Here is a 14,087-nt window from a genome sequence, read left to right on the forward strand (position 1 = left end):
ATCACATCACACTGTCCTTACATCACACTGTCTCTACATCACACTGTCTACATCACACTGTCTCTACATCACACAGCCTCCACATCACACTGTCCCTATATCACACTGTCTCTACATCACATCACATCACACTGTCCTTACATCACACTGTCCTCACATCACACTGTCCTCACATCACACTGTCCTCACATCACACTGTCCCTACATCACACTGTCCTTACATCACACTGTCCCTACATCACATCACACTGTCCTTACATCACACTGTCCTTACATCACACTGTCTCTACATCACATCACACTGTCTCAATATCACGCTGTCTCTACATCACATCACACTGTCCTTACATCACACTGTCCTTACATCACACTGTCCCTACATCACACTGTCCCTACATCACACTGTCCCTACATCACACGGCCTCCACATCACACTGTCCCTACATCACACTGTCTCTACATCACACAGCCTCCACATCACACTGTCGCTACATCACACTCCCTACATCACACTCTCCCTACATCACACTCTCCCTACATCATACTGTCCCTACATCACACAGCCTCCACATCACACTGTCCCTACATCACACTGTCCCTACATCACACTGTCTCTATATCACACTATCCCTACATCACACTGTCCCTACATCACACAGCCTCCACATCACACTGTCCCTACATCACACTGTCCCTACATCACACAGCCTCCACATCACACTGTCGCTACATCACACTCTCCCTACATCACACTGTCCCTACATCACACTGTCCCTACATCACACAGCCTCCACATCACACTGTCCCTACATCACACAGCCTCCACATCACACTGTCCCTACATCACACTGTCCCTACATCACACTGTCCCTACATCACACAGCTACCACATCACACTGTCCCTACATCACACTGTCCCTACATCACACAGCTCCCACATCACACTGTCTCTATATCACACTGTCTCTATATCACACTGTCCCTACATCACACTGTCCCTACATCACACTGTCCCTACATCACACTGTCTCTACATCACACTGTCCCTACATCACACTGTCCCTACATCACACTGTCCCTACATCACACTGTCTCTATATCACACAGCCTCCACATCACACTGTCTCTACATCACACTGTCCCTACATCACACTTTCTCTACATCACACTGTCTCTACATCACACTGTCCCTACATCACACTGTCTCTACATCACACTGTCTCTACATCACACTGTCCCTACATCACACTGTCCCTACATCACACTGTCCCTACATCACACTGTCCCTACATCACACTGTCTCTACATCATACAGCCTCCACATCACACTGTCCCTACATCACACTGTCTCTACATCACACTGTCTCTACATCACACTGTCTCTACATCACACTGTCTCTATATCACACTGTCCCTACATCACACTGTCCCTACAACACACTGTCCCTACAACACACTGTCCTTACATCACACTGTCCCTACATCATACAGCCTCCACATCACACTGTCCCTACATCACACTGTCCCTACATCACACTGTCCCTACATCACACTGTCCCTACATCACACTGTCCTTACATCACACTGTCCCTACATCATACAGCCTCCACATCACACTGTCCCTACATCACACTGTCTCTATATCACACTGTCCCTACATCATACAGCCTCCACATCACACTGTCCCTACATCACACTGTCTCTATATCACACTGTCCCTACATCACACAGCCTCCACATCACACTGTCCCTACATCACACTGTCTCTATATCACACTGTCCCTACATCACACTGTCCCTACATCACACAGCCTCCACATCACACTGTCCCTACATCACACTGTCCCTACATCACACAGCCTCCACATCACACAGCCTCCACATCACACAGCCTCCACATCACACAGCCTCCACATCACACAGCCTCCACATCACACTGTCCCTACATCACACTGTCCCTACATCACACTGTCCCTACATCACACTGTCCCTACATCACACAGCCTCCACATCACACTGTCCCTACATCACACTGTCCCTACATCACATCACACTGTCCTTACATCACACTGTCCTTACATCACACAGCCTCCACATCACACTGTCCCTACATCACACTGTCCGTACATCACACTGTCCTTACATCACACTGTCCTTACATCACACTGTCCTTACATCACACTGTCCTTACATCACACTGTCCCTACATCACATCACACTGTCCCTACATCACACTGTCCCTACATCACACTGTCTCTATATCACACTGTCCCTACATCACACTGTCCCTACATCACACTGTCTCTACATCACACTGTCCCTACATCACACTGTCTCTATATCACACTGTCCCTACATCTCCACATCACACTGTCCCTACATCACACTGTCCCTACATCACACGGGGCCTGATTCAGAGCCGGACGCAATTTGCGGACGGTCGTTCAGGAAAAGGGGGTGGCTATTCAAATGAACCGTTCGCTCTTCGCGGTCTGTTCATGCCTCTATGTCTGAACGAGCGAACAAAACTTGCGGTCGTTTTATGGATAACTACGCCCCCTGGCCGCTCGCATCCTACGTCATGTCCGCTATTTATTAGATTAATCGAGTGCATCGACCAGGGTATGAACTGCTCGCTATTCTTGTGGTTGGTGTTTCCTACCACAATCTTGCGAGCAGTTCTGACTATAAAATAACCCAGTGACGTGGTCAATGACGCTGCTGTATTAATTATGCACACCCATAAAACGCCCATTTTGACCTTTTAGCACGCCTGCATTCGGATCTCCACTCCCCGTTTACAAGCACCTTCCCCTGTTACCACCCACATACGCCTCCTCCTGTCACTCATATTAGCAGGCATTCGCTATTTAGCGAACAAACGATTTTCGGCCGCAATGACTGGTTCGCACATGCGTATTATGATCCATACGCATGCGCAGTTGGGCAAACATCGCTCAGAACGATCGAGCGGCCGCTTACGAGCGGCTCTGAATCAGGCCCACTGTCTCTACATCACACTGTCATCACATCACACTGTCATCACATCACACTGTCATCACATCACACTGTCATCACATCACACTGTCCTCACATCACACTGTCCCTACATCACATCACACTGTACCTACATCACACTGTCCTTACATCACACTGTCTCTATATCACACTGTCTCTACATCACATCACACTGTCCCTACATCACACTGTCTCTACATCACACTGTCCCTTTATCACACTGTCCCTACATCACACTGTCCCTACATCACACTGTCTCTACATCACACTGTCTCTACATCACACTGTCTCTACATCACACTGTCCTTACATCACACTGTCTCTACATCACACTGTCTCTACATCACACTGTCCTTACATCACACTGTCCCTACATCACACTGTCCTCACATCACACTGTCCTCACATCACACTGTCCTTACATCACACTGTCCTTACATCACACTGTCCTTACATCACACTGTCCTTACATCACACTGTCTCTACATCACACTGTCTACATCACACTGTCTCTACATCACACAGCCTCCACATCACACTGTCCCTATATCACACTGTCTCTACATCACATCACATCACACTGTCCTTACATCACACTGTCCTCACATCACACTGTCCTCACATCACACTGTCCTCACATCACACTGTCCTCACATCACACTGTCCTCACATCACACTGTCCTCACATCACACTGTCCTCACATCACACTGTCCTTACATCACACTGTCCTTACATCACACTGTCTCTACATCACACTGTCTACATCACACCACACTGTCCCTACATCACACTGTCCCTACATCACACTGTCCTTACATCACACTGTCCCTACATCACATCACACTGTCCTTACATCACACTGTCCTTACATCACACTGTCTCTACATCACATCACACTGTCTCTATATCACGCTGTCTCTACATCACATCACACTGTCCTTACATCACACTGTCCCTACATCACACTCTCCCTACATCACACTCTCCCTACATCACACTGTCCCTACATCACACTGTCCCTACATCACACTGTCCCTACATCACACAGCCTCCACATCACACTGTCCCTACATCACACTGTCTCTATATCACACTATCTCTACATCACATCACACTGTCCCTACATCACACTGTCCCTACATCACACTATCTCTATATCACACTGTCCCTACATCACACAGCCTCCACATCACACTGTCCCTACATCACATCACACTGTCTCTACATCACACTGTCCCTACATCACACTGTCCCTACATCACACAGCCTCCACATCACACTGTCCCTACATCACACAGCCTCCACATCACACTGTCCCTACATCACACTGTCCCTACATCACACTGTCTCTACATCACACTGTCCCTACATCACACAGCTCACACATCACACAGCTCACACATCACACTGTCTCTATATCACACTGTCCCTACATCACACTGTCCCTACATCACACTGTCTCTACATCACACTGTCCCTACATCACACTGTCCCTACATCACACTTTCTCTACATCACACTGTCTCTACATCACACTGTCCCTACATCACACTGTCTCTACATCACACTGTCCCTACATCACACTGTCTCTACATCACACTGTCTCTATATCACACTGTCTCTATATCACACTGTCTCTACATCACACTGTCTCTACATCACACTGTCTCTACATCACACTGTCCCTACATCACACTGTCTCTACATCACACTGTCCCTACATCACACTGTCCCTACATCACACTGTCTCTATATCACACAGCCTCCACTCCAGTTTTCATCTCACTTATTACCTCATCCACAGCATGAACACTCTTATTTCAAACACCCCCTTAATCAGTGCCCACATAATCCTCTACGTTATCCACCCCTATCCTCCCCCTCTTATCTCCTCCGCTTGCTGTTCCCCCTTTTTTCTCTCATCACTCTGCTTTTGAACCCTCTGCTTCTTTCCCCCGCCATTACTGTTCCTCCACTCTCTACCACCTCCCTCCCTCCATGGCCTTGCTACCCCACCACTATGCCCACCTGGTTCTGCCTGTCACCTCCAGGGCTTCCAAGAGAAATTCTGGGCCTGGGTACTGCAACATCCTGTGGGACCACATCATAATGGGCTTGGCTATACCCATTTGTGGGTGGGTCTAGCATGTGAGATGCACCCACTCACAGGAGCATGGCATAGCACCCAGCAGCTGGGACTAATGTAGTCACTACTGTATCAGGATGGCGGGACAGTCCCATAATATATCCATTTTTATCAGGATGTATTTAGATGCTAATATGTAACACACAATAATTAAAGTGCTACAACTTTATTTTGTACATCTCATATAAATAACACATAATCAAAATCTATTTTCTGTCATAGAGACAGATGAATGAAGGACTTAATCTTGACATAACATCAGGTCATCTTATACACACACATTCCGCAGCATATATCCTAACCCACTGCTCCATGCTCCTTCCTCACTATCTACCCCTCTGTGTCACCAGTCTGTCTGCCCCTCCCATTTAGAATGTAAGCTCTCACGAGCAGGGCCCTCATCCCTCACGTGCTTCTCCTCCCCCTACTTATAGTATAATTTACTCCTAACTCCCCACAATGACACCTAACACCTGGTTGCTGACGTCCTGCTGCTTGTGTTATGCAGCTATGTGTATAAACCATGTTCTTGTCCTGCATTGTTTTGTATTACTATTAACTGTTTTTCTTATGTGCTCATTTATGTACTGTGTAAGGCGCTGCGGAACCTTTGTGGCTCCATATAAATAAAGAATAATAATATTAGTATACAATGTGATTCTGAGAGCTACAAAATGTATAATGCCATATAATAGGCTGGTTACACACTGGCTGACAGTTATTACAGCTGGTCACACATACAGGGAAGTTGGAATACTTCAGATAGTTGCTGTGAACCTGCTGGACACACATGTAACACAGCCAGAGGCCAAGTGCTGGGAGACTGGGCACCTGGTATCCCAACAACTAGAGCGAAGCAGGAGGAGCTCAGCTGTAGCCCCACCCCCTGCATCATTCCATGGGCTAAATGCTCCACCAATCAGATTCCCTCCCTGCGATGTCACCAGTCTCTGGGCAGATTTCTTATGGTAACTTCTCCCAGCGCCTGACTCTCCCAGACATAGTTGCCAAGTCCGCTTATAAACAAGCGGAATTGGGCTTGTTTTTTTCCCCAGTTGCTTGTTTTTTTTGGATGGTTGCTTGTTGCTTGTTTTTGGGCTTATTTTTTTTTAGGTAGCTTGTTTCTGGGCTTGATAGCCAGGTCCCACTACTAAGGTGAGCAAATATTATATAGCTCCTTCACCAATCCATTTATATTTAGCTGTCTGCCTGTATATCTCTCTGTATATGTAGTTATATAGATATGGATAACTAGAATGACTCGTTTAAACGATCTATAGAAGTTACATTTTCCCATATGTCAGTTATTTTGTTTTGACGTGTTTGTGTAAATGACTTTTGTGCTGTACTTTACCGCGCACAGAGGTCCTGACTCACCAGTGCACACTAGTTATTGGGAATCTGTGCAGGACTCATTCTGTGCATGTGCAGAACGGGTCCTGTTATATCACACAGGCACCTGTATGCATTTGCCCGATTGACAGGCGGAGGAGTTTGCAGGGTAGAGACGGCCTGCGTTCCTGGAAACGGGGGCATGTTGCTACTGTTTTCTGCATTCCCGGAAACGGGGGCATGTAGCCCCCATTTTCCGGGAGTGGCAAGGCTAGGATCTGCATCCATGGACACAGACTTCCTGGCCTTGCAGGATGACAGAACACGGCCAGCTTCAGCTACTGCAGCCTGACCAAAGGTGCAACCATCGCGATCGATGGTTGCAATGGTGATCCCAGACTGCAACCTTGATCACAGGCTGGGATCACAGATACAGCAAGGAGATTTCAGACACCTTCTCCTGCATTTGCATTTTAGGAAGGACGGAATTACAAAGCTGCTTGTGTGCAGCTTTGCAATTCCATCCTATGCCGAATCAGGCCCCGAGTGCCCTGCGCTTTACTTTGCACAGTGGAGTCTATTCGTAGAGCAGGGAAAAGCCATGTTTTGCAAATATTTATATGTATTTTAATAAATTGAACAATAACTTTGTGGTTTTCATTAAATTATCCCCACCCCCGAACCACCATATTACGTTGGGCTTATGTTTTGGGCTTTATCAGATTGTGTTGGGCTTGTTTTTCACTCAAGAGTTGCTTGTTTCTCATTTCAGAGTTGGCAACAGTGCTCCCAGATATAGTTATAGAATTATCCCATACACCTAATGCAGCATGAAGGGGCTCAGTGAGGGCGGCAGTGTAGGTGTGTAAGTGTCTGATGGGGTCACACAGAGAATAAAAGGACAGCTGTCCTGCCTCATAATCCAGGTATATCCTCACTCTGTCACAGGGGATATTGTCAGGTAACCAGATCTCTGTATTATCATGTCTCAATGCGTGCTGATTATACCACCTACACACACACCAGGACTTGTTATTAATACCAATGACTGACTGACGTCCTCTCCTGTCTATACTGGGATAACACATCCCCACTCTCCACCCTACTGATTTACTGACATCCACTTCCCAGTAATGTCGCCCTGAGGAGAATCCCCTGGTGCTTATTACCTGAGGAATCTGAAATCTCTCTGGTGTTACTGGATATGTCAGGTTTGGTGACCATGATGCAGTTTTCCTGTCACCTGATATCTGTATATAATTACCAGCTGTGGTTACATCCAGTAATAGGTCTGTAGCTTCCTGCACATAGATCCCTGTATTTATACCTGTTATTATATCAGATTCTGTATTACTAGCTGTGGTTACATGCAGCAATAGGTCTGTAGCTTCCTGCACATAGATCCCTATATTTATACCTGTTACTATATCAGATAATGTGTGTAATGTCCCTGTGATGAGACCCACATCCAGATCTCCTGCACCATGGACCTGGTTATCATGTCTCTCTGTGTCCTCAGTATCACACAAGTCACCTGTGTCTGGTTCCTGTAAGACAGTCACTGGGTCACACATGTTACACAGCTCCTCAATGTGACGCATCTTCCTGGACAGCTCGTCCTTCTTTATTTCCAGCTGCTGGATCAGATCAGAGACTGAGAGTGAAATGCGCTGTTCCTGCCTGGAGATCTCACTCAGGACTCGCTCCTCCAGGTCTTCCAGCTGTCTCCTGATGTCTCTAAACAGGGCAGTGACTGTCTCTGTTACACCCGCTGCTTTTCCCTGATCTTCTCTCCTGCGCTCCTGCAGACTCTGGACTCTTTTCTCAGCCTCCTCTCTCTTTGTGGTCAGTTTCTGCAGAACATTTCTCAGCTTCTCCTTCTTCTTCTCAGAGGCCTCATCCAGTGACTCCATCTGATGTTCTCTGTGTGCCCCAATCAGGCAGCAGGACACACAGATACAGGCAGCGTCCTCAGTGCAGTAATATCTGAAGAGCTCCTTATGGACGGAGCATTTCCTGTTCCCCAGGGAAGTGGTGGGATCAGATAAGACGTGTTCTGCTGACTTGCTGTGTACTCTCAGGTGATTATCACACAGAGAAGCCTCACACAGCAGACAGGATTTAGCAGCAGGTACAGGAGAGTGAATGCAGTAAGTGCAGAAGATCCCAGTCTCCTCCTGATCTGGCCGAGTAGACAGGAAACTCCCCACTATGTTACACAGAGTTATGTTCCGTATCAGTGCAGGACGCTCCTGACACTCTGCTCTGCATTCAGGACAGCTATAAGTTCCAGACCCCTCCTGTGTATCCAGCACACGATCAATACAGACTCGGCAGAAGTTGTGGCCACATCTCAGGGTTACAGGATCTGTATAAATGCTCAGACAGATGGAACAGACCAGCTCCTGTCTCAGATCAGCAGACGCCATCGCTGGCAGCAGGAGATAGAAATGAAAGTGAAAGTCTCTGACACTCAGATATCAGTGGGTGTGTTTCATATGTTTCCACACTGATGTTTGGTGCTGGGGCCAAATGTCCAGGTACTGAGAGGATATAGGCATATCTATAATGAGTGCAGGTGGTGAGGTGCACATGGTACCCCAGGTACATGAAGTCCCACACTGCACACATATAATTATACTCACCTCTCCTACCTAAGTGCCGCATTGGTGCTGCAGGAGCAAAAATTACCAGGAAAATGGTGCAGCACCCATTCTTCCAAAGATTTGTACATGTGTGTAACCATCGCCATGGGTTACAGCGAGTCATCAAAGCCCCATGTCATGACTTTACATATTTTGTGTGCTCTGGATAAAGTGTATGTGTTATTATTATAATTCTATATTTCAGGAATGCCTGTTTGCTAGAAATGGGTACAGTATGTCAGTATGCTCTCTCTGGCACAGGGCACCAAAAAGTCTAGTTACATCTCTGCCGAGTAACATGTTGCTAACCATCAATGTTTTTGTTTCGATGAGTGTGTTTACTGTTCAATGGTGGCCTTACAATGTTTATCACTATCATTCGATGGTGTCTTGTTTTCTAGCTATGCTTCCCCTGTCCGCTCTGGCTGCTGTGTGCAGTGTCAACATCAAAGAATCTTCATGCTGGGTCCATTGGAGGCCGTCTCTCACTACCTCAGAGACGTGACACTCAGGACCTCATTCAGAGCCGCTCGCAAAATGCGAGCGCTCGCTCTCAATGAGGGCGGCCGCATCTAAAAAAAAGTTCCGGCCTCCTGGCCGCTCGCTAGGCTGTGGGTTACCACCCACAGCCTTAACGAGCGACCAGGATGATGGTCGCGATGGTCAAGACCATCGCGATCATCGGGGCTTGCGACGAGACCCTTGTGGTAGGGTCTTGTCTGCCGCAAGCCCCAGAGAGCTTTCGGCTCTAATAGAGCCGGAAGCTCTCCCACTGACATCACTGGTGATGTCAGTGGGGCTGCCCACAAATGGCAAGCGTTCGCTTGGGAACGCCTCCCTTTGTGAAACCACCCCCCTGCCACGCCTACAAAACGGGGCGAGCTGTCGATCAACATCGACAGCCGCCCCTTTTGTAGTGAACCAAGGAGTGAGAGAATTTCTCTCTCGCTCCGGGGCTTGCGCACGCGCAGTGCGGCCGCAGGGCATGCGCACAGCCAAACATCGACCCACTTGCAAGCGCTCAGGTGCTTGCGAGCGGGTCTGAATGAGACCCTCAGTCCCTCCCTTCCCTCTCTTGCTGCTGCTACTAGGCAACCGGGTATATTGTTGGCTCTGAATGGCTCTCTGTGACAGTGAGAGCCAATCAGTGTTGAGCCCTGCAGTCGCAGCGACAGAAGTCACTCACATAGCAGCACAGAGACACACACTCTCACACGAGTCCTGGGTGCTGCACCGTCAGTGTCTCTCTCTGAGTCCTCACTGCCTGGCTCAGCTGCATGTAATGTAACACACTGGCTGGACTGACTCACTTCAGCAGCGAGCAGCCTCCGGTATGGGCCCGCCCTTAGCCACACCCCCAATCATGTCCCTTGCCAACAGCGCTTTTGGGGAATTTTGCGCATGCACACATCAAATAAGTAGTTTTTATCATCAAAATTCTTTCGATGCGATGGTTAGTCACCATCACATCGAAAGTTTCAATGGTGGAAGCCCAGCCATCATTTGATGGTGGACTTCCGATGTCCATCCCTATACCAGAGTCCCAACTCCCCCTCTCCTCTGTCTATTGTACTACACCCTGCTATCCCCGCCCCCTATCACTGAGTCTCCGCCCCTTCCTCTCCAGTCTAGTCCTGTCTCTCCTTTCCTGTGGCATGGAGCTCAACACTGACCACACAGATCCTCCTTCAGCACACGTAAGTGAAAGTAGAGGTGTAAAATTTATTCTGTGTTATTTAGGGCAGTGGTATATTTATACAATGGGGAGGGGTGTATTTAGTTTTCTCCTGTGGGAAGGGGCGTTGGTGTGTGTTTTAATCCTGTCTGTGGTGTGTGCATGTGTGACAGGTGTATAACATATGTGGGTCATTAATGGTCTGTGCATTATATGGTGATCACTGTGACACTCTCTGCATTATATGGTGCTACTGATACCCTTTGTGCTGTGAGGCCAGACACCCAGGGCCGTAACTAGGGTAGTGCTACCAGTGCCATGGCACAGGGCACCGCAGGGCAGGAGGCGCTGTTTTGGCATGTCAATTTTCCTGTTTATTATCATTCTCACTTGTAGCTTCCTCTTCTTTTAGCCCCAGCATCTCCTGGCCTCCCCTATCTCTTCCCTGGCCCTTCCCCATGAGACCATGGCCCTTTTTCAGGTGCACTATCTTATGCCCTTAATTAAAACATGTACTGTACAGGTACAGCAGCGTTTGGCATTATACACTGTATAGGTACAGCAGCGTTTTGCATTATACACTGTACAGGTACAGCAGCGTTTTGCATTATACACTGTATTGGTACAGCAGAGTTTTGCATTATACACTGTACAGGTACAGCAGCGTTTTGCATTATACACTGTACAGGTACAGCAGCGTTTTGCATTATACACTGTATTGGTACAGCAGCGTTTTGCATTATACACTGTATAGACACAGCAGCGTTTTGCATTATACACTGTATTGGTACAGCAGAGTTTTGCATTATACACTGTACAGGTACAGCAGCGTTTTGCATTATACACTGTATTGGTACAGCAGAGTTTTGCATTATACACTGTACAGGTACAGCAGCGTTTTGCATTATACACTGTACAGGTACAGCAGCGTTTTGCATTATACACTGTATTGGTACAGCAGCGTTTTGCATTATACACTGTATTGGTACAGCAGAGTTTTGCATTATACACTGTACAGGTACAGCAGCGTTTTGCATTATACACTGTACAGGCACAGCAGCGTTTTGCATTATACACTGTACAGGCACAGCAGCGTTTTGCATTATACACTGTACAGGTACAGCAGCGTTTTGCATTATACACTGTATAGGCACAGCAGCGTTTTGCATTATACACTGTATAGGCACAGCAGCATTTTGCATTATACACTGTACAGGTACAGCAGCGTTTTGCATTATACACTGTACAGGTACAGCAGCGTTTTGCATTATACACTGTACAGGCACAGCAGCGTTTTGCATTATACACTGTATAGGCACAGCAGCGTTTTGCATTATACACTGTACAGGTACAGCAGCGTTTTGCATTATACACTGTATTGGTACAGCAGAGTTTTGCATTATACACTGTACAGGTACAGCAGCGTTTTGCATTATACACTGTACAGGTACAGCAGCGTTTTGCATTATACACTGTACTGGTACAGCAGAGTTTTGCATTATACACTGTACAGGTACAGCAGCGTTTTGCATTATACACTGTACAGGCACAGCAGCGTTTTGCATTATACACTGTACAGGCACAGCAGCGTTTTGCATTATACACTGTACAGGCACAGCAGCGTTTTGCATTATACACTGTATTGGTACAGCAGCGTTTTGCATTATACACTGTACAGGCACAGCAGCGTTTTGCATTATACACTGTATTGGTACAGCAGCGTTTTGCATTATACACTGTACAGGCACAGCAGCGTTTTGCATTATACACTGTACAGGCACAGCAGCGTTTTGCATTATACACTGTATAGGTACAGCAGCGTTTTGCATTATACACTGTATAGGTACAGCAGCGTTTTGCATTATACACTGTATAGGCACAGCAGCGTTTTGCATTATACACTGTATAGGCACAGCAGCGTTTTGCATTATACACTGTACAGGCACAGCAGCGTTTTGCATTATACACTGTATAGGCACAGCAGCGTTTTGCATTATACACTGTACAGACACAGCAGCGTTTTGCATTATACACTGTACAGGTACAGCAGCGTTTTGCATTATACACTGTACAGGCACAGCAGCGTTTTGCATTATACACTGTATAGGTACAGCAGCGTTTTGCATTATACACTGTATAGGCACAGCAGCGTTTTGCATTATACACTGTACAGGTACAGCAGCGTTTTGCATTATACACTGTACAGGCACAGCAGCGTTTTGTATTATACACTGTACAGGTACAGCAGCGTTTTGCATTATACACTGTACAGACACAGCAGCGTTTTGCATTATACACTGTATAGGCACAGCAGCGTTTTGCATTATACACTGTATAGGCACAGCAGCGTTTTGTATTATACACTGTACAGGCACAGCAGCGTTTTGCATTATACACTGTACAGGCACAGCAGCGTTTTGCATTATACACTGTACAGACACAGCAGCGTTTTGCATTATACACTGTATAGGTACAGCAGCGTTTTGCATTATACACTGTATAGGCACAGCAGCGTTTTGCATTATACACTGTATAGGCACAGCAGCGTTTTGCATTATACACTGTATAGACACAGCAGCGTTTTGCATTATACACTGTACAGGCACAGCAGCGTTTTGCATTATACACTGTACAGACATAGCAGCGTTTTGCATTATACACTGTATAGGTACAGCAGCGTTTTGCATTATACACTGTACAGGTACAGCAGCGTTTTGCATTATACACTGTACAGGTACAGCAGCGTTTTGCATTATACACTGTATAGACACAGCAGCGTTTTGCATTATACACTGTATAGGTACAGCAGCGTTTTGCATTATACACTGTATAGGTACAGCAGCGTTTTGCATTATACACTGTATAGGTACAGCAGCGTTTTGCATTATACACTGTATAGGCATAGCAGCGTTTTGCATTATACACTGTACAGACACAGCAGCGTTTTGCATTATACACTGTACAGGTACAGCAGCGTTTTGCATTATACACTGTACAGGCACAGCAGCGTTTTGCATTATACACTGTATAGACACAGCAGCGTTTTGCATTATACACTGTACAGACACAGCAGCGTTTTGCATTATACACTGTATAGGTACAGCAGCGTTTTGCATTATACACTGTACAGGCACAGCAGCGTTTTGCATTATACACTGTACAGGTACAGCAGCGTTTTGCATTATACACTGTACAGGTACAGCAGCGTTTTGCATTATACACTGTACAGGCACAGCAGCGTTTTGCATTATACACTGTACAGGCACAGCA

General features: G+C 46.7%; 1 protein-coding gene across 3 annotated transcripts; it reads right to left on the reverse strand.

Annotated features, from left to right (window-relative positions):
• Positions 1-6,128: 6,128 nt before the first annotated feature.
• On the reverse strand, positions 6,129-8,926 carry LOC148504596 (E3 ubiquitin/ISG15 ligase TRIM25-like). 3 transcript variants are annotated; one of them, XM_088448784.1, is made up of 3 exons: positions 7,915-8,926; positions 7,292-7,824; positions 6,129-6,164 (listed from the first exon to the last, which is right to left on the reverse strand). In XM_088448784.1, the coding sequence occupies exons 1-3, from the start codon at positions 8,924-8,926 to the stop codon at positions 6,129-6,131; spliced, it is 1,581 nt and encodes a 526-aa protein (XP_088304910.1). The 3 variants fall into 3 exon arrangements, with proteins under 3 accessions (XP_088304910.1, XP_088304911.1, XP_088304909.1); XM_088448785.1 differs by having other exon boundaries at positions 6,129-6,154; positions 7,285-7,824; XM_088448783.1 differs by having other exon boundaries at positions 6,129-6,154; positions 7,285-8,926.
• Between the last annotated feature and the right edge of the window lie 5,161 nt (positions 8,927-14,087).

This window comes from Taudactylus pleione, unplaced genomic scaffold (genome assembly GCF_031769625.1).
Source record: "Taudactylus pleione unplaced genomic scaffold, aTauple2 ptg000465l, whole genome shotgun sequence".
Classification (NCBI taxonomy): Eukaryota; Metazoa; Chordata; class Amphibia; order Anura; family Myobatrachidae; genus Taudactylus; species Taudactylus pleione.